General features: G+C 39.2%; 2 protein-coding genes across 2 annotated transcripts; both read right to left on the reverse strand.

Annotated features, from left to right (window-relative positions):
• Positions 1 to 7,263: 7,263 nt before the first annotated feature.
• On the reverse strand, positions 7,264 to 11,522 carry C9H15orf48 (chromosome 9 C15orf48 homolog). Its single transcript, XM_005148712.3, has 5 exons — positions 11,394 to 11,522; positions 11,245 to 11,305; positions 10,854 to 10,942; positions 10,051 to 10,111; positions 7,264 to 9,374 (listed from the first exon to the last, which is right to left on the reverse strand). Exons 1-5 carry the CDS (start codon positions 11,459 to 11,461, stop codon positions 9,306 to 9,308), a joined length of 348 nt encoding a protein of 115 aa, XP_005148769.2. The 5' UTR covers positions 11,462 to 11,522; the 3' UTR covers positions 7,264 to 9,305.
• Positions 11,523 to 13,237: 1,715 nt separating this feature from the next.
• On the reverse strand, positions 13,238 to 22,108 carry AFG2B (AFG2 AAA ATPase homolog B). Its single transcript, XM_013128975.3, has 8 exons — positions 20,783 to 22,108; positions 19,564 to 19,749; positions 18,113 to 18,271; positions 16,366 to 16,575; positions 15,750 to 15,977; positions 15,028 to 15,162; positions 14,230 to 14,355; positions 13,238 to 13,586 (listed from the first exon to the last, which is right to left on the reverse strand). The coding sequence occupies exons 1-8, from the start codon at positions 21,857 to 21,859 to the stop codon at positions 13,434 to 13,436; spliced, it is 2,274 nt and encodes a 757-aa protein (XP_012984429.2). The 5' UTR covers positions 21,860 to 22,108; the 3' UTR covers positions 13,238 to 13,433.
• Between the last annotated feature and the right edge of the window lie 344 nt (positions 22,109 to 22,452).

A 22,452-nucleotide genomic window follows, 5' to 3' on the forward strand; every position in this document is an offset into this window, starting at 1 on the left:
CAGGTAAATATTACGAAATACATGTTCAAAAGCCTACTCCAGTTCTAAGTAGGTAATAAAAAATCATATGAGTGGAAATTAGCTGTGGCTATGGGTATCTGAAATGCAATTTAAATTATTCACTCATGTACACAATGTAAGGCATCATGCAAGCCCTTTGTTTCTACGAAAGTAAGAATTGCTTTTTTAGGTGCTAAATTCATATTTCCAGGACAACATATACTTCCATCTGAAACATCTTTGTTGTCTACTTTTTTTAAAGGATCTGATGACACTTTCAATCAAAAAAATAAACGGAGGGAAGCCATTTTGTTTCAAAATAGGCAAAATTATAGATGTAGAATTTAATTGTGTCTACACTACTGCAATTGCTGGTATAATGTTATCTTTAGATCTAGTCTAACAGGCTTCACAGAGACAAAATGCAGATGACATAGACTGAATTGCTCAGAACCACAACTTCCTTCCAGTAAAGACTTCTTTCATTTCTTCAAGCTATTACACAATTCTGTATTTTCTAAGCTTCTGCAGCTGACACACACACCTTCAACTGGAAATGGGAATTGCCCAACCAGTTTCACACACTGGTTTCTTTCTGCTTTGGTATTTGCTTTAATATAACCTACATGGAATAATTATGACTTTCAATCAATGGTTTTCAAACAACCTGTTTGGACTTGCCATAGAGCAAAGGCCAAGTCATATAACAGAAAATTTAGAAGAAAGTAACTCTCTGCATAACAAAAGTTAAAGGGTCATGTGCAGTAAGCCGTAAATGAAGATTTGTTTTAGATACACTCACTTGTGGATAGCTATGTGGGCATCACATTGTGTTAGATCTTGTAAAGCAGAATATTATTCCATACAGACTTACTACATTTAGAGTTGCTCTGGAGGAAGGATCAACAAAAGAGGTAGTCTCTATTTTCAGCTGTCATAGCTAGAAAGAAGCAGCTCACAGATGAGGAGTAATGACAAAATTAAATCTTACTAATATGTTCACCAGCTGCTATGGCTAAATAAGGAAATTCATACTGCAGTATTACTATTTTTTTTAAGAGTTCATACTTTCTTGACAACACAAGGTGTGTTTGTGTACAAAAAGGAGGGAAGAAAGCAGATAAAGCCATATCACATGGGTACTGAAGATAGCAACTGAGAAACATCAGGCTCTAAGACGTGACTATGAAGCCAACTACAAAGCATACTAATATTTCTGGACCAAATTGTAGTGGTCACAAATGAAGTCAATACCAGTTTCATTTACAGACTGCAGCCTCAGTTGATCTGTTGTACAGTTCAACTAAGATGTCCGATGATTGGTTTCACAATAATTTTACTCTTAAGCAAGGTATGTTTTACCCACCTTGCCCATGCCACACACATTCCCTGCTGATGTTAAGGAAAAAAAAAACCAAACCACAAACAAACAACAAACAACCCCACCACAAACAAAAAAAAATAAAAAAAAGATTGAAGCATTGCCCCATCTCCCTTCTTTGTTGAGTTGCCATATTTTTCTTTTATCTGTTTAGTGAAGAAGTAAAATGTCCAGGAAGTAAAAATAGGTAACACTACATCTGGGGTACAGCCAAACACATAACTGTGAGGATTTCTAAAAACAGACACGAAGGTCAAAGACTTTGATTCTCTATCAAGGGAATCCAACTATAACTTTAGTGGCAATTTTGTTTAAAGCACATATCCGCAGAGGACGGATACCTTTGTCCTTTACACCTATCAAGAACTGATACACTCAGCACGTACCTCAAACAGAAACTTCCATGTATTACCCTGCTTTGTATACTACAAAAGGCTTCCTTTTGAACTGATACACATACAGGAACTTGAGCAAAGATGTGCCTGATTCCTGAATGCCTGTATTTCAAGAGAAAGAATTCTCAAAAACCATCTACTAGTAGATACCACTAGTATGCAGTGGTACACAACCACTGCAAGTTTTATTGTATTAATTCCATGCCTCCATGAAATCAGTATAAAAACATTCACATAACTTCAAACTCATTTTCTTTTACATCTACTTTGTATGACATATAACATTAAAATTATAGCTAAGTTTGGTAATGAGGCTATGAACAGAACTGCAGGTCATTGTGACTAGGATTTTGCTGTATATTTCTGCTTTTGGGAACAAGTCCTTAAGCCAAATTCTGTCTTCTGACCATAGCATGTTTTGTTCAAAGCACTTTGCAAGAGCAAAAATAAACACAGCAAAGGCGGCATAGAGTTAACATATTCAATACTGCTAACAGCATTGGTAGCATAATGCTAACAGTCAATTAAAAAATATTCTGGCTTTACTGAATTATAAAAGAAGTCGTATAGCAAGAGAGAGAGATGCTTCATTTAATGAAACATTAGCTTTAATAGAAAAAATAGCTTTCTCTTTGTTTTGATGTAGTGAATCAGTGACTTATTACAAGTGGATGATTCGGCTTTTCTTTGGCAAACTGATAAAATTTTTCTGTTCCTACCAGGAACTACAACTAATCTGGATTTTCTGCATTCACTTCCTTGTTTGCGCAGCAGCATGAAATCTCATAAAGGATTGTGCTAATTAGTTACCTGCCTAGTGCAAATACATTCATTTCAATTAAAGAAATTATAACAGGAAATCAAGGGTGAAAAAGCTTTGCTGAAGTTGAAAGCTTAATCACATTTATTTACACTTAAGAAGTTTTTCAAACTTGTGTAGCTTTCTGACCTCTCAATTCATCTGTTTGCATCCATAGGTACCCTCATTTGCCCCCTATATATCATAAAATGTAACACTGCTGAAATAAACTGCATCTATTAATGCATCACATTCACTCCACATAAATTAGGCAATTAAAAATCCATATAGTCTACAGGGCTGAAGCAGGAAGACAAAGCAGCCTAGCTTTTCACAAACATTGTGCTATTAACAATCTATGTAACTGTCTAAACAGGGCTGAGGTGGGCATCCCGCGCTTACACCTCACAATGCACATCAGTCCTTTGTGAAGATGAAACATAGCTCTGTACAAAAGGCCAATGAGCCCACAGGTCACTAGCAGTGCACATCTGGTCTACCAGAACAGATTGGTATTTGGCATGAGACAATACAGAAAAGTAAAATGATAGGAAGTGGCTTGAACCAGTGTTTTAGAGAACAGCTACAACCACAAAGGGAGATGGGAGGCACCTCTGCTTTGTAAATGGCATCATCTAATATATGGTCCTTTTTAGGCAATGTTGACTGGATTGCTACAGAACCCTGCCTGGTCCCAACAGTCTGTTTTTGGTGCTGTATCTCACTGACTTTCCCTCCCAAGTCCTTATATCCTCAATTTGGCACCATCTGGTAACAACACTGTGCAGAATTCCCACTCACTTCAGCAAGGAATTCTGATTTTAAAATCAATTGCTGTGATAAAGTCACAAGCTTAAGAGCTGTCATCTCCTGCCCCTGCTTCAGCAACCCTTGAGGTCAATGAAGTCAGCAAGTCTGGCTGAGTGAGGGCTGAGTGAGGGCTAAGCGAGTTTGAGCTTAAAGAAATTACATTTTCCAATTTGCTCAAAAAGAAAGATAAAATACACAGATGAAAAAGCTGTTTCACAGCCACTGCCTGGACTGCCTCTATCATGGTCTGTAAGGCTACAGGAATCCCAGAGATTTTCAGTGTTTAGGATTAAAAACTGCCAGGCCAATTCAAGTTTGGAGTTACAAAACATGAAGAAGTTATTTTGCCATTTTCTGGTAAGGAAACAACTAGATGAATCAACTTTCAGTAACAGAACAGCCCTTATTGAAAACAAGATGTATTTTGAAAGAAGTGGGTAAAGAACAGTATCCCCTAATATTATTATCATTGACATGGCCTTTATTTTTCTGCAGTAGCATAATTAAGCAATAGCATTCTGTGGAATGGACCCTGTTAACAATTTTTAAGAAAAATCACAAATGTTTTTATGCGAGTCTATTGAAAGCCAATGCATGCTTATCTAGATGACCTGAATTTCTATTTCATTTTTGTCAAAATTAAAAGACAATTCTTAAGTATTCACCGTTATTTATGAATATACTGAAAATCTACAGACTTCTGCTTGAAGAGTTCATAGCCTTACTACACAACCTTACTGTTATTAGTAAGGCTCCTCTTTCAGTAGAAGACAGCCCTGTGGTGCATTTCTTACAATATCATCAGCATACAAAAAAGCAAAGCAAAACAGGGGAGAGGGAGAAGGAAGGAAACATTACCAGCAGGACCTTCTTTGCTCAATTCTGAATTTAAACCACCAGCCTAACTTTATTTTGACCTACTCACTTTACATATGTAATTTTCTAGAACACAGTGCAGGTGTGCTAATAAATAACAGTAGAAATAAATTAGGCCAAGAAAATTTTAAGGTTTGCTGATGTATTAGTTTAAGTGGGCAAGACAGAAAGAGATACTTGGCAAAAACAGATATGTCAGCAAATGAAAGAAGGAAGGACTGTTAGTAGAAAACAGGGAGAAGGGTGAGAGACATGGAAAGCAAGTAATAATAGAGTCTAGTACAGCCCAGATCAGATATTTCAAGTTGAAGAGTGTGATTTTTCTACTGCTTGACAGCTGGTAAAACTGGAAGCACATTTATCTGAAGTTTAACAGACATGCACAAACACTTCTTAAGCCTTACAGAAACAAGTTCACAAAGATGACTAGCTTTATCTGAGAAGTGCTGCATCATGAAGTTCATATTTGTGCACGATGCTGTGTTATCCATGGTCAGACCCTGACCAAGAACAGCTGAATAGTGCTGTCCCAGGATGGTTGCACACCCATCACCAGCCCAGCTCCAAGGCACAGCACCACACATGTAAGATGCACCGAAGTCCACACCACCCATGCCATGCACTGGGACAAGCCTTTCAAGTCCTGGACGCAGAGAAAACCGAAACCAAACCTTCTGCGCACACTCCCATTACCAGCTGATGAGGGTTTTTCAAAATTAATGTTCTAGACTAGCAACATTAGCCAATCCATGGCCTATACCCTGACATCCAGATTATTTCTAGGACTCACCTTTCCAATACAGCTCCACAACAACTAAAGCTATGCCATCCCCTAATACCTGAGTTAGTTTCCTTACAACTCCCTCATTTACCAGACAGACAAATCCTCACCTGGCACACTGTTGAATATCTAGGCAGCACACCACCACAGAAAGGGAGCTCAATTACCCCAGCCACACACCTGGAAACAGGACATTGACACATAAACCCGGAGTGGAAAGCGTGCTTTGCTTGTACCTGATTTTTGCTGAGAGACCTCCTCCCCGCTGCAGCGACCAGCACTGCTGCAGGCTCACAGGCTTCAGGTAGATCCCACCGGTGACCTGACAGCAATGCCTACGGGGCTCGCTCGCCCCACCTCGGATGCCGGGACGTGCAGGAACCGCTTCACCGCGCTCCTCTGCGGCTGCCCGGGGGGAAATGGAAGCTTGGAGCCAAAGAAAGCCCCCTCCTGCCCCACGGCGGCCCGGCGGGAAGGTTACTCGGCCGCCTCGCGCTCCCTCAGAGCCGCGGTGAGGCGCGGGACGGTGACGGCGCCGGGACACTCATCCCTCACGTTTCACTCATCATGGCTCAATTTGCCACAGGCCCCCGCCTGCCTGTGTTGTATGAGGAGCCCTGCAGTGCAGCTCTGGGCAGAATACACAGGTAACAAGGTTATCTAAAAGTAAAAGCTAATTACATCCAAAAACTTCTGTCATTAAGTCAAGGTACAGCATAATGGGTCTGGTAAAGCCTCCATGAAGTGTGTGGTAAAGGTGTGTAATCTTCAATCAGGGTGAGGCCCATAGGAGACCGGCTTGTGTGGACTGGGTGTCTACTCACTGTGGATGTCCTTTACAGGGTGGTGGTGGACGTTTTACTATTTGAAATAGCTTTCAGCAAACACTCTGCCCCCTCTCTAGTCACATGAGAACCTGAGGGTCAGTAGTTGGTCAGTCTGCAGTGCCAGGAGTCCACTTCATTGCTAACACACCTTTCTGTTTCCATTTTAGTTACAGCTGTAGGTGATCTCATTATCTTATGTGCTCCCTGTATGGCAGGGATGTGCTGTACAGCAAGGACTATGGACAGAGAACTAAAACTGTTGAATACCATGGCCGTGTTTGTTTAATCTGAAAGTTTTTTCTGACATGTCCAACACCAAATATTGGTCAGATGCAATGAATCATTCTCATTATTTGTGTTTGTTTTCTACAGCTAGTCCTAAGTCAACAACCTTCTGCACTGAGACAGTTGACAACCACAGGATGAACAATTTCCTTTAATGACTTCATCAGGCCTCTCTGTAAGTTACTATTTTCAACAGAAACCACACACCCCAAAGAAATATCTAGTCAGTTGAGTTCTATACTAATAGCAACTTGCAGCAGCAAAATGGAGTGGGTAGGGGACATCAGACAGAGAAATATTGACACCAAGGCTATTGTATGTAAAGAAAACCAAATGGGAAACAACACAGCTCTTGGCTAACTGTGACAACACAAGTTCTGTGGTTCAGGCCTTTAAGTACTATTGTAATAACAAAAAAATAAATAGTAATTTGTTAATAATTACATCTCTGCTGCAGAAAGCAACCTTCTATTCTTCCAGAAAGCTATTTACAAGTATACTGCTTTAATGCAGGTAGCTTTTGAAAAGCATGACCATAGATTCTAATGATACATTTCTAATGGTGATTAGAATCACTGAACAAACACTTCTAATGGTTTCTAATCTATATTTGAAAAATGTCACAAGCCAGTGAGCACTTTAACTTTGTAATTAATATAAAGTTGGATATGGTATAGTTCCATGGAAAAGTACTAAAGAGGGTGAGCAAAAATAGTGATTATTTAAATTCCAAAACAAAATGAAGAAAAAAATGGAGCAGTAAACAAAATATAACAGATGAGAGAGAAGTAAAAAAGTTAAACAATTTCAGTGGCCTCTAAATTGTCCATGGAATAAAAAAAGTCATGGGTTTGAGTAACACATGACATGGAAGTCTTATTGTTCTCATAAAAGCTCATAAAATTCAGCCAATTAAGTCTTCAATGTCTTAGCTGATGGTAGCAGAACAAGGAAATAATTTGTATATGGCTTTATAGATTTATGTTGAGTAGTTGAGGGAGGAGATACAGTAATTGCTCTTAGCTTGCTCTATTTAAAAAACACTCATCTATGCAGGAGCAAGACTATTTGTAGGAGTCTGAGAACACACAAAATTTTCCCAAGAACAATTAATTTTTTCAGCACTTTATAGTCCTTTCAAAGAGCATGAAAATATTTTGATTTCTCCCATTATGTGAAAACCATCCCCACAAATTTATACTAACAAAAAAAGCAACTAGTAAAACAAAACATTCTACTGCTTTAGACAGATGGATGAGGGAAGCAACACCCATGACCCACAACAATCATGCTGCTTAATGCTCTAATGGAGGACACATTGAAAAGTACTTAAGTAAAAAAAAAAAAAATCAAAACCCAACACACACTTATTTCCCTAATGTTAACAGATACTTGGTCACAGTACTTACAGACCATACAAGTAATTTACTTAAGAACAAGCTATTTTAATTCATTAATCAATTCAGAACACAGCACTTTCTGTTTTGTTTGATACAATCCAGAAATACAGAAAAACTTACAGAAAATATTTTAAAATATTTCCATTAAAATACTTGAACTTGTATTCTTCTGAGCACTGGATTTCTGTGGTTATATGCTATCCAATCATCTTGTAATATCATTCCTTAAAATGAAAGCTATGAATGTATTCTGAAGTCTTGTAGTTCCTCTTACTCTCAAACATAGACACTGCTGAGTCATCCTTACTTGATAAATATTTACGCTGCATCTGTACACAAGTATGGGATAACTTTTTTTTTTCCTCAGCATCAATAAATCTGAAGTAAATTTAAAGCTCCTGAAGCCAAACTAACTTAAAATTCAGGAGACAGCTTTACTAAGCTGTCTATGCTGTACCACAGTAACCTAAAGCACTTCCCTATTACTCACTTATAGGGACTTTTTCCAGTTAGCAGTTGTTTCACTTTTGCTTTCTTACTCACAGAAAGGAATATGCATTCAGAACACCTGTTGTTAAAGAAACTCCCATATATTGCGAAACTCCTTGGAAGGGGACACATACAGAAAATACCCACAAAAGGACTGTTATACCACTGGATATATGTATTGCCTCATTAGTGTACTGGGGGTCTGCCCCATGACATTCCTACCCTGGGCAACCCCTAAGAAAACACAGAGGCTTAAAGCAGAACTGGCTCTTCATAGAGCCATTCCTAACTTAAATCTGTTATTTTCTCTTTGTTAAAGCAGATGTCCCCAATAGCATATATCAAGAAATGCTTAAAAGTATTGTTAATGGTGCCGTTCATTTAAGCTTCCACATGAACCACCTTGCACAAAAAAAAATTAACATTATGTAGTTAGTTTTTGATAATGCACATTTCTGAACTCTAGTAACTTTTTATAAATTGAAACATGAACAGTATTTAAATACAACAGAAATTATCTCATTTCCAGTTCCCTTTTACCCATGCTTAATTCTGATGTTCTAATCCTACAATCTCAAATACATCCTAAAATAACCTACTGGACTCCTCAATGAATTAAGGTGAGTGCATGTATAAGTTTTAATATCAGCAGTCGAACATCAGTTTTGACTTAAACAGTCATCACATCTAACACAGAAAACAAATGCTAATATACTTTATATATACATAACGCTAATATACTTTTATATATACATATATTGCCATACAAAGACATCCTCTGGCTATGAAGACTATTTGGTCAGTATAGAGCACTGAAATACAATGTAGAGTGGAAGCAGATCAGGAATCCCAATTTAGAAGGGCTTTTGGGTAATCTCCATTTATTAAATTTTCATGGAATGTTTTAAAGATGTAATTTTAAAATATATTTTATTTAAAATATATATAACATTAATGTTTTTGAGAAAACCAATATCCCCACAAAGTGTGAAGGCTTTTCCATCTATAATCAACATCTGAATAGTCAACATTTGACACCAAATGCCCACACAAAATCAATTATTTGAGAAAGATTTTTGGACTGTGTGTTGTACGCCAGCTTCTAAAGCAATATGGAACTCCTCATCCAGTTTCCAAAAAGATGTGTGGAGACCCTAAAAATGTAGCAGAAGCATTTCCGCACACTGATTTCAGTAGTCAAGTCTGTGCAGAAGTGGTTCCACTAGATTTATAGGGTACCTTTTTGAGGCAACAGAAACTTGTTACTTCGTAAGCTTTTTGACACTTTCCAGCTCTTCTATAGGTTTCCATTTCTGACGGATTGTTAATAGCTGCAAGAAATTAACAAGAAAACATCAAAGAAATTAGCAAAACCCCCTCATATCATGCATTAACTTATCCATGAAGGATTTCTAGTAGCTTTACATTTTCACTTCAGAAGCAAACAAAAATGGCACCTAATGACCTATTTAATAATCTTTCGTACAAAATCACTTGGATATTAAATAACTAATAATTTAAATGGTTTTATTTCTCTTTTTCCTAGATGCTCTTCTAAAATAAGATTCTCTCCTTCAGGCTGCAGTACTCAAAACATTCTTAGGCAATTTTGTAATTCAGTAACAATGCATTAATGAGCATTTCCTCTATATTCTGAATTTCCATTGTTATCAATGGAATTGAGTAAATAGATATTGCAGGGAGCAGGTGCAGTATACAGACCAGAAGTACACCATAAATTCATCAGACCTAGAATGTAACAGTTGAATCCCCTTTATTAAGTAATACAGGGAAGATAATTTATGTGAAGTAATACATTAAGCAGTTAGTGCTACTTTTAAATAGACACACATCAGCTTAGTATTTGTATTGTTCTTCGGGGTTTTTTAATTTTTATTTTTTACATTTTATAATACATATTTTGCTAGATTTTCCACATTTAAAAAAAACCTCATTTTGTTGAAAATGTATGTTATTTGCATTGACTATATTATTTGTACAAATTACCTTCTGAGGCTTGGTAGCATCAACAGTTTCCCATGGTTCTGGATTGCTATGCTTGTTAATGCTTTAAGAGAAGATAAAGCAAAACAGGTATTATGCTTTAGGGTGTAATCTTGCATATATGTTTCTTAAAAGAGCTGTCTATTGTCAGTAGGACTATTAATGTAAGTAAGTAGTTCCCTGAAACACAAGTTTACAGGTTTGGGCATTTATATTTTAATATAAATAATGTCTTGATTTGCGGCTTCCAAATCACCAAACAAGCCAACATTGTTCAAGTAGGTATTATCATAAGTGAAGCAAGCTGAAAAATCAAAATTGAACAAGGACACAAAAGGGATTCTTACCCTGGCAGGCAAAAATACCTATTCCTATCACTTTGAATATAAAAGTTCCCAAAAGCTTAGAGTATAGGAGTTAGCTCCAATTATTAGCCAAGTCATTGAAATATTAAATTATTCTAAGTTCATATTGTCAAATGTTCTTCATATACAAGCCAACAGCCTGGTTACAACATACCTGTATACCATCCACCTATCTGATTAGTGGAAATTCTTTATAGGCACATTTGAAAGCTATTACAACTAAAGCAAAGAATATAATTATTAAATCTAAAGTTATGAAATAATTCGAATATGCTTCAAGTTAATGAATTTCTTCAGTATTTACAATCTGCAGTATCTTAATTGTTACTAGGAGTCTGGAACATCCATATGGCACTTTTTTGGTGCAAAACACAATGGTTAAACACCTCTGTTGAACAAAAGACAGTTAGGATGAACTCCAAGCCGTAAATTTTTGCTTACATCACATCAGATTTGCAGAATAGGGAATAGATGGAAAAAGAGAATGCCCCAATAGCTGCGAAGGATATTATTCCAACCAGGGGAATGAGCTGAAAGACACAAAACAGAGACAAAAGTTGAACTAGTGTCCTGCCTATGAAGCCGTGAGTAAGGGGAGTGAGGGGCTCCAAGCAGTGAGACGTGATTAGTTGCTCAGGTGTGCGAGCTGCACATTACCACTCACACACCTCAGCTCCACGGCATGACTCTACCACCGTACCTCCCACTGCTATCCCCAGCTCCTCTATAAACTGCTAATTATTAAATGCCAACCCCTGTGTGCCTGCTGGAGCCAGCTGCATCCCCCCAGCCACGAGGGTTATCTCAGAACCAACGTCTATGACAAACTTACTTCTGTTTTGGTTTTGATTATGTGGAAGAAGTTCGTTTTCATTATCGCGGCAGCCACGGACCTGTAACAAACTGTTCTCCGTTACCGCGGCCCGGGACGGGACCGCCTGCCTGCGGTACCCGAGGGAGAGGGCACGACGCCTCCGTTACCTGGCAGGAGCAGAGGGAGAGGCAGCGCTGCCGTAAGGCTCAACACTGGCGAGCCCTGCGCTCCGCATTATATACGGGCAGCCCCGCCGCTGAACGCGGGCCGTACCCCAGGTCACGTAGGCAGGACAACGCCCGCCGCGCAGCACCGCGCAGCACCCCGCAGCCCGCGCAGGCAGGGCGCCTCCCAACGGCCGGCGCGAGCAGCGCCGCCCCGCGGCGTTCCAGTCCTCCACAGGGAGCTGCGGAGTGGGCTCTTCCCAGTTTTCTCTCGCAGCTCCTCCGCTTCCTGCTGTGGCATTACTCAACTTTGCTTCTCCATTCGTCCTTCTTGTTTGTTCCTTTATCCAGGAAGCTGTCTTAAGAACACTGTATCGATGGAAAGGCACAGAGAAGGCCGTGGCAAGGTGTGCTCAGTGACTGGAACAGGAGGCTGATGTCCCTCTTCTTGCAAGATCAACTTAAGCCAAGCCCAGGGCACAACTACTGTGCTACGCAGCTCCGACCTTCCCAATACCCCTGGCTGAGAACTCCCATCAGGGGCAGGCTGGAGGTGGGTGGTGCCTGCAGACAACTCCTGTAAACGGGCTTCTCCCTTTCCCTGTTGCCCACTGTAAAGCACTAAAAGGAAAGTTTCCCTTACTGCATACTCTGCTGGCTCCCCATAGCAAGAAAAGCACACAGTAGGGCACAATTTGTTCCACTGGTCCTTCTAGGGAGTGAGTACTGAAGTTAAGCATCAGCATATCTGAAAGACAGGAGCTGATAGCAGTTTGCTGTCCTCACAAAGTTCAGGTCTATCTATTCTAAAGCAACACCCTCAAAAACCGGAAAGCAAAGCAGAGAACTACCTTGAAGGTTTTCACACTTTATCTCCAGTACTGCTGTCAAGAAACCTTTCGGTGTTTGGAAGCATTGGCACTGGCCTACTTGCTTCCAGCAAGTAAAGCAAGAGGGTGGTCCCACCTCAGAAAATGGTGATCAAAGCCACCAAGCTGTACAACAGTCATTTATATCTGAACCCTTTCCTAAGTTACAATGGCTACTCCCCCTTTTGCCCTTCACAGTCGCTAACTGCCTTGGAACTTGCTTTTGTGATCCATCTCACTGTAAACTGCACTGTAGTGTGGTCCCTGGTGCCCATGTTTTGAGAAATACTTGTTAATGGGTTAATTACTTAAGAACCTCACCTGAAATAAGAAATTATCTTTGACAATGTAGGTGTTCACAAACATTTCATGGGGAAAATGAAAAAGTATTTAAAAGCTTCCTACCTTGTAAGTTAAAATGCATACTTATACACATACAGTAACAATTTCCCTTGATATATCTCTACTTATTTTAGAAGATGACCTATAAAAATATATTGACAAAGAATGGGTGAGGAAAAGAATTCTGCAGAAAGAGTTTTAAAGCAAGCTTCCTTCTCTGAAGAAGAAATTATTATAGCTTAATTATAGACTTAGCAACTCAGACTGCTTACTCAATCCAACTGTTTGTATACTGATCAGTAACTGATCTAAACTTATTCCCCTAACCCCAGACTCTAAACCTACAACAAAGTATTAAGCACTGACAGCCTTTTCACCATCACTATGTTTTGGAATCTGCTTGTCAGAAAGCAAGTCTGTAGATACGCATATATAAAATACCAGACTTTCTCCTATTCAACAGTCTGAAAGCTTTTCTCATTCTCCTTTAGGAACTTCATAACATATTTTAAATTAAATATTATTATGCCAGTGTTTGTACTGAGAATTAGGAAATCTACAGTAGCAGTAAGCTGTTCCAGTGTGCTTTATCTAAGAATCTCAATGACTTGTTTCTAGATGGAAACCTAGCCAAAGGAAACAAGATTTTCATTTATTCTCCATTACCGACATCACAGATGTTTCTCAAGTGAAATTTTACACACTGAAAACTACCGTACAAAAATAAAGATACAAAAAAAAGTACAGTATTAAAAAGCAGAAAAGACGTAAGCCATTGCAAAATCTTTGTGATATATATAAGAATACCTATGCTACATCACTCCTTTTTGTTTCAGAAGGCTAATTCTCGAGTATAGATTTTTTCATAAAATTCCAAGTCTTTCATGTTTAAGGATGGTTTTACAGTCCTTAATGATTTTACAAAATGCTCATGTTTTACAGCAGTCACTTCAAGTCCATTCTCTTGCAACGCCAACAAAGCAGCCTTTAAAAGAAAAAAAGGGAACAACTTAAAATGCTTATCATGTTTTAACTGGCAAAGAAATTATTTTAAGTAGTCTAAAATATTTTACATAAAAAAAAATTCAGTAAAGCATCTGAAAGTAGCATCATATAGTTTATGGTTATTGAACAATAGATACAACATTGTCTGGATTAGACCATATCTTTGATAAATTGTTGGATTTTCCTCCCAGTCTTTTGTCTTTTATGCAACTCATCTCAAATACTTACAAGATTTGTCTTCTCATTTTTTTTCTCTCTAGCCTTGACAGCATATACTAATTTCAGTTAAAAATGTTAAGGTTTCTTGCAGTACACAGATTACAATTCATCTAGATGGGAGTTTGGATTACATAGGGCCATGTGACACAAAGGGTAGTACAGGTCCTTAACTTCTAGTAAATTATCACAGAAAGCCTTTATTCTTATTTGGCTTTTTTATTTAAAGAATTAGCCCTTATTAGGTTCTTCAGCTTTATTCCTTCTCTTTGTATTTTCATTACAAACTGTGAAAGAATCCACACGCAGATGGCTTGGTAACATCTGTGAGCTAGCTCTCTTTTTTCATTGAAAGGTTTAATTTACAGTTTATGTCACAGATTCATTCAACCATGAATATTTCTTACCTCCTTGCACAGATTTTCAATATCAGCTCCAGAGAAGAGGTTTGTTAGAACTGCCACATCTTGTAATGACACATCAGTATCTAATGGAATTTTTTCTGTGCAGATTTTCAAAATGGAAAGCCTTCCCTGTAGGATGGTGCATTTTATACAACAAAACCAAACCAAGAATTAATCGCTCTCCAAAGCAGTACCAAATTAGAAATTAGAGCTAATGAAAATCAAGAAGAGTACCAAAACTACTTAAGTTTTGGTGGAAGAGTGAATAAAATGCTATTAATGGAGATAACCATAAACACAAGAGTATTATCTCACATACTGAATTCTGAATTCTGTTATTTGCAATCACCCGTTACTTCATGAATACACAGTATTTTAGACTAAGGAGTCCATATTCTGGTCTGCTTTGGCTCAACATTTTTTTTGGGGGGAAAACGCGCAAGAAGTAGCTACACTACTTTTAGGAACAGGGCAAAAGAATGATTTGAAGCAAGGACAGACAACTTGTTATGGTACTTTATAAACTGCAGCTTGATTTTGTAAATAGAGAATTCTACCAGATTTCATCTGGTTTCTATATGTGATAGTATAGCTACATACACCAGGTCAAATATTACTGGTGTTTAAATCATAAATGCAATTATTACTCTTTAAGATTCTTCACTGTACCTGAAGTTTAGTGAATCATCCATCAGTTGTTAAATATATTTATTATAGGAATATGTCCCCATTTGCTCTTACAGTGTGCTGCCAATCAATACCTCTTCATTTAAATCCAAGTATGGCTTTGCAATACATCACCTTCAGATCCGGAGGTGGAATATAGATGACCTTGTCTAGCCTTCCAGGACGCAGTAAGGCATCATCCAACATATCTGGTCTATTAGTTGCAGCAACTACCATGAAATCTGTGTTCAAACTTTCATGAAACTCTAGCTAAGAGATGATATAAACACATAGTGCAAAATGGTTAAGATGCCTAGTATCTTTAGGTAACATCTAACTACTAATGAGGAAAGGGGAAAGACAAAAAGATGATGTATCTTTACATGTAGTTACTTTCCTTTCAATATTAGTATTTTTCTTCAGATAAAAAACTGCCTTGGTGCAGGCCAGACTGAGTGACAAGGAAGAAATGTATGTATTGGTTTTGTATAAACTATGTACAAGAAAGCACTGCAAACAAAGTAGGGGTAAAAAGTAAGTCCAGGAAGGAACCTGTATAATAGTAAAAATAACACTATCTAAAAAATTACCTTACTGTCAAGTACGAAGATTTTTGTGACAACTAGTAATGCTCTTTAGCCTGTGTATTTTATTCGAAGTCTCATTGAAGAACAGTGTACATAAAAAGTTAGCAGCCTATATACAGTATGTTTTAGAAGTTATGACAATAAAAGAGCATCTTGCGTATTTTTAAGCTGGAGGTTTAAGGTGAAAAAGTGTGATTCAACAACTAAAAGTTTTGGAACAACTGGACAGCATTTATCATCCTTCCTATATGGAAACTAGAACATAAATACCTTTCTTTCCTCATCACTTTGTTCTTGACATTGACCCTCAAGCTGCAGTTTGCTTCCTCTTCTTTCTGTGACTTTCAGCCCAATACCATCCAGTTCATTGAGAAGAACAGAAAGAACCTGCTCTGAGACACCATGGCTAGTTTTGCAGTGTGACCGAGATCCCAAGATAGAGTCAATCTCATCTAGGAATATTATTGCTGGAGCATTTGCTCTTGCTTGGCGAAAAACCTTTTTTAAAAATATTAATAAAGTAAAACATCAGTGCATACATTCTGCCAGGTAAGAAGAAAACACCTATTTACACATACTCTGTATTTCACTTAACTTTAAAGATACACTCTAAGGTTCACAGGAGCTGTTCTGTCTTACATTTACTATAGGCAAGGTCTTAGATTCTTAAATTAACTGAAAACAAAAGGGTAGAAATACATTCAGAGTTTAAAACTTCTATAATTTTAGAGCTAGATTCTCAGTTTATATACATCTGAATCTGAAAGCTGTCATATAATAATCAGATGAGAGCTTTAACTCTCATCTTTTCAGTAATAAAATTTAGACCATCACAAAAATCAAGCAAAAAATAACCTACAGGCCTTATACAAATTAAAAACTGTACCTGAGACAGAATCTTCTCTGAATCTCCAACGTAACGTGAGAAGAGGTCAGCACCACTTACAGAGAGAAAGGAACAGTGACAGCTTGTGGCCAGAGCCTTCACTAACGTTGTTTTGGCACACCCTGATGGCCCATAGAGAAGAATACCCTTTGGATGAGACAGGCCCATCCTAGCAAATGCCTGAGGAAATTTCATAGGCCACTCAACACTCTGTCAATACATAAAAAAGTGATGACATTCTCAGTAACAGAACTAGAATTCATAGGCAATCAATAACACTGCAGAGCATATTATTTCCTTTCCTTAGTAGAAACATTAATTTGAAATCAAAGAATACTAGTTTGGTCTTTCTTCATATAGTGCTCCCTTCTTAAAGTGTCCTCTCAAACAGAACCAAAGGCAATTCTTGACAGGTGACAGACAAAAGCTGTCTCTGGCTACACATTCATAGAATCACAGAATAGTTAGGGTTGGAAAGGACCTTAAGATCATCTAGTTCCAATCGTCCTGCCATAGGCAGGGACACCTCCCACTAAACCATGCCACCCAAGTCTCTGTCCAAACTGTCCCTAGTGAAGAGTCCCTCTTCAGCATCCTTGCAGGCCCCCTTCAGATACCAGAAGGCTGCTATGAGGTCTCCATGCAGCACTCTCTTCTCCGGGCTGAACAGCCCCAACTTTCTCAGCCTGTCTTCATATGGGAAGTGCTCGAGCTGCCTGATCATCCACTCAGGAATGGACAAGTTCTCAGGATGCAAGTCAAGTGTTTTTCAGCTATTCAAACCCACGGTTATTTTCCCATGATACTACAGTTGGGAGTGACACCTTGTTAGAAGAGTTCTAACAAACATTGCAGTATCTTAATGAAGTGTAAAAAAATGTTTTAAAACAAATGGTCCGGCAATCCCAAGCACAAATGCAGGCTAAGCAGAGAATGGACTGAGAGCAGTCTTGAGGAGGAGCTGGGGGTGTTGGCTGACAAGAAGGTCAACATGAGTGTGTGCTCACAGCCCAAAAACCAACTGGGCTGCATCAAAAGGAGTGTGACCAGCAGGTCAAGTGAGGTGATTCTCCCTCTCTACTCCACTCCTGTGAAACCTCTCCTGGTCTCCAGTCTCCTGGAGTACTGTGTTCAGCTCTGGGGCCTCTAGCACAAAGAGGGACATGGATCTGTTTGAGTGAGTCCAGAGGAGGCCTTGAGATGCTCTGTGAGCTGGAGCACCTCTCCTATGAAAACAGGCTAGAGAGTTGGACTTGTTCATCCTGAAGATAAGAAGGCTCCAGGGATTATCTTTTAACAGCTTTCCAGCACCTAAAGGGGGCCTGCAAGGAATCTGGTGAGGGACTTTTTACAAGGGCATGCAGAGATAGGACGAGGGTGAATGGATTTAAACTAAAAGAGAGATTTAGTTATGATATTAGGAAGATATTACTTACTATGAGGGTGGTGAGGCACTGGTACAGGTTGCCCTGGGAAGTTGTGGCTGCCTCAACCCCAGATGTGTTCAAGGCCAGTTTGGACAGGGTTTTGAGCAACGTCTTCTAGGGCACGGTGTCCCTGCCCCTAGCAGGGGATTGGAACTAGATGATATTTAAGGTCCCTTCCAACCCAAATAATTATTTGATTCTATGAAATACAATATGTAAGAAGGTAATTTGAAAGAAAATTAATTTCCCATCATGTAGCATACAGAACACCTTGGAGGACATGGCTATTAGAAACTAGTTGGATTTGCCTTACCCGTTACCTGTTTTAACTTTAATTTCACATCTTCAAGACCACCAATTTGCTCCCAAGTGACAGGTTTACATTCTGTTAGTCCAATTGCACTTCGAAAAGAGGATGGCTGAGTTTTTTTAAAAGCTTCTTGGAAATCTGCCATGTTAATCACTGGTTTCATTGAATCCTGAAAAAATACAGATAAAGCATATTAACAATATTTTTACACAGTAACTTACAATGCTGCATTAATATGCAAAATACTTCACAAAAGGCCAAATGCAACTAATAAAACAACAAATTCTCACCCTAACAAGCTTAACCACTGCAGACACAAAGCTGTAACAAGAAACAGCCCCTTTAGTGGCAAGTTTTTATACAGGAAAAAAAAAATTAACAGAAATTGGTATTTTAGAAAAAAACTACTGTTCCCTAAATTAAAGCTCCATTAGACAGTGATCTGCTAAGTCAAGTGCTTGCTAGTTTCAGAGTTACTATACACCAAATCCTAGACTGTCTTGAATACAAACAAAAATGTTCTAACATCCATTTTTACCACAGAAAGTAAGGCATTACCTCAAACAGGCTATAAAATACCATTATGAAACAACAGATACAGTAACAGAACTAAGAAGCATTTTACAAAAATGCTTACAGTTCTCAAGGTAAATAGGCCATCTACTTATTATTTTCATTTGTCCATGTACGTATTTCTGGGATAGCAGGCTCAAATTATTTTATTATTTTCAGTATTTGTAAGGTAGATGGAACTTTTAGAAATATCATGCTGTTTTTTCCTGTCCCTGAGTGAAGACAGGGATAGGAAAATTCTCTGTACAGATTCTCTGTAGATGCTCTGACTCTGTTAATTTTGCAAATATCACGTTAAATTTCCACTGGGCCATTGCGGATTAAAACCTACACATCTGTGGTATATTTCAGTTCTTGTAAAAGTTAGATTAAATGAGTATTAAGAACTTTATATAGACATGGAATTGGAGAATTGATAAGAAATTAAATTTCTGCACACTGGGCACCTGTATTCCTTGTGTCTACAACGTTATACCTGGCTCTACAACACAAATGGTAACAGATATTATCACTAGCAGTTATATTTATGTGTCAACCTAATTGTAATTTGGAATTACTAAGCAGAACTCTAAATCACTGACAGCTTCAAAAGAGAGCTTTGGTAGACATTATAATTCAGTTTGCCAAAGACTAAAATGTCTGCACAATCCTAAAAAGCTAAGGATAAAATATTTCAGCAAAGCTTTTCAACCAGAAAGGCTGAAGCAGTATTTTCAGGTGAGAGCTGAAAGGACCAGCATATTTGCGTTTGTAAGACAGCTGGTATTTTCAGTATTTTAATTTGTGAGTTCTTCAACTTGCTGAGCTTTCCAAGTAAGGCCGAGTATTAATGGGGAAAGGCTAGTACAGATATTAATGACATTCTTCTTGACTAATATGCAACCATACCAAAGAGCTGTGGAACACAGCCTGTATAGCAGCTTCTCTGCAGAGTGCTGTAAGGTCAGCTCCAACATACCCAGTTGTCATTTCTGCCAGTTTAACCAAATCAACATCTGTAGAAATTGGCATATCAGAGGTAAGCAACTGCAGGATGGATCTTCTTTGAGTAAGCGTTGGGGTCCCAATAACAATCTAAATCAAATATGGTAAACACAAATTTTAAGTAGGTATTTTGCTGTATTCCTCTTATTTTCTAGACATAAGCAAGCAGCTTGGTCTCTGCTCTACACTACTTACTTAAGACTTACACATACTTGCATTGCAGCTAAAAGAGTTTTATAGAAAACACTGCCAGCACTATACAAATGACAACTATTTAAAATACTCTTAATTTACACTTACTTTCCAGGTGAACAGTGTTTGCATAAGCAGTTGTTCATAAGACATTGTCAGCTAGTGTATATCAAGTCCTAATTTAAGGCAATTTTATCTTAATACATAACACTGAAATAATTTTCCTTGCAACACAAGAACTGAATTAGATTAATAAAAAAAATCAATTAGATAAACATTAATACATTAAAACCCCGGTAAAATACCACCATAAAATATGTCTCAAGAACTCAAGAATGAAAATTATACTTGTGAAAGCATTAAAGAACTTCACTAAACTGGATGACCCAGGAGTGCGAGCAAAATAAACAACACAAGCAAAAGCATCATGCATTGTGTAACTGCAAGTATTCTTTTTTCTTTAAAATATTAGGCTAGAAGTTTTCCAGAGTAGACCGAATCTCTGTTACTGAAAACTGAATAGACTTTTTGACACAATGAGTTACTAGTTCTCTGTCATGATAAACTTTTAGGGGAGAGATGTATAAATCTTTGATCTGGGATTTAAATGAGAAAAATCTAAGTCTGTAATGCTAAGCATCTGTAAGTAAAAGGAAACCCTCAAGAAGAGGTTCATGACTTCATCAGGAAGAAGTGTAAAGGCTCCCCTTGTCCATTTCTAAGTACTTGGAACTCCCAGCCTCAGTAAAATGTGCTTCCTACCTTACCCAAGCTGCAGCAAACTAAACAAACAGGGCCTATCTCAAGCCTGTAGAATCCCACTATGAAATCTGACTAGCAGACATTCGAAAAAAATAAAAATAACCTTATTAACTTGCCCCTGCACAACCTCAAAAATGAAAGGAGCATATGAATCACAGGGCTTGCTTACCTCTCTGTCAAATCTCCCAGGTCTTCTCAGTGCAGGGTCTAAGGCATCAGGCCTGTTTGTTGCTGCTGTAACGACTATTTTACCCTCACTACCAACACCATCCAGCAGTGTTAGTAACTGAGCAACAATACGATCTTCAGGAGCATTGTCTGACCTTCCTCGCTTTGGGCATAAGGAATCAATTTCATCAATAAAGAGGATGGTTGGGCCTTCATATGCCATCTCTCTGGCCTTTTCAAAGACTCTTCGTAAATTCTCTTCACTTTCTCCCGGTCTTGAACCATAGATGGCTAGGTCACTGATGCACAACAGATACGCACCCACTTCTTTGGCTATTGCCTTTACCATAAGGGTCTTCCCTACACCTGGGGGCCCTATTAGTAGAACTCCATTAGGGACAGAAAGCCCTAGCTTCTTAAACGTCTTTGGAAAGCGGAAAGGCAGATCAATAATTTCTTTCAAAGACTTTCCCACATCATCTAGTCCTGCAACTGAAGCTTTTGCAGTGTCTTCTGATAAATGTCTGTACCATTCATAAGTGATCACCTCCTTAATCTTTATACTTGTCTGGGGGGTTATCAATCCAGCTTCATTCACCAAAGGGTCTACAGACAGTATTTCAATATACATGACAGGATTTTGGAGATTTGGGGCAACAGTGACAACATAATGAAGTGAAACATAAATATTTCTTAGCAATTCTCTGATTGTTTCCTGCAACACTGCTCTGGGAGTTGACCTTTTCAGCGCAGCACTCTTAACGACCACTCTCACCGTTGCTTTTGTTAGCCGGCTGTACGCCAGGACCTGCAGCTGGCCCACACTCAGCGTAAAGCCCGTCATGTCCCTTGCCCTTACACCGGCAGTGCTGCAGGTCAGATCAACCTGCAGGTACCCGTCCGCCAAGTCGTGCCTGGGCCACACCGTGCACAAGCAGCAGCCCGTAGGAAGGGAGATCCTCAGCGGGGCGCCGATCCTGGCTCCCAGGAAGGACAGTGTGGAGGGTCCTACCCTACACCTCTGGGTGCCTTCGTCTCCCGGGTCCAAGAGAAGCAGCTTTAAGGCTGCCCTCTCCATCGAAGACTTATACGCGCTCTCTCCGCGAGAGAGGGCAATGCCTGCTCTGCGCGAGCCCGTCCAGCTCCTTACTCACCCCTCCTCGCGTCGCCGCGGGCCTCACGCTCCGCCAACACCACACAGCCGCGAACTCCCTCTCACCCCAACCCGCCACTCACCACCCGAGCCGAGACCGCTCTCGCACCACAACCACGCCGCGATGTACTACGCTACACTGTACTGTACGGTACTGTGCTGCGCTGCACTGACAGGAAGCCACGGCGCAGCCCGCGCATGCGCAGCAGCGGAGCATGCGCACTGCGAGGGAGTGCAGGCGGGGAACCTGTGTATCCTGTCGGGCTGCCCTTTTAGATGCTGTGTAGGGTGCTTGTGGTTGAGGTGCTATTAAACCGCTGCCCTTGAGGTAAATGCTGTTTTATAGTGACGGGCTGCCAGCTGCAGGTCTGCTCTCTGCTTCTTATAACCGCTTCCCACAAACGAAATAATTGATCCCCTCCTTATTGGCACTCCGCTTGTTCTTCACAGCTGTGGAGAACAAGCGGAGTGGCAATGAGAAGGGGATCAGTTATTTTGCGTCCTTCATGTTGGATTGA

Source organism: Melopsittacus undulatus, chromosome 9 (genome assembly GCF_012275295.1).
Source record: "Melopsittacus undulatus isolate bMelUnd1 chromosome 9, bMelUnd1.mat.Z, whole genome shotgun sequence".
Taxonomy (NCBI): Eukaryota; Metazoa; Chordata; class Aves; order Psittaciformes; family Psittaculidae; genus Melopsittacus; species Melopsittacus undulatus.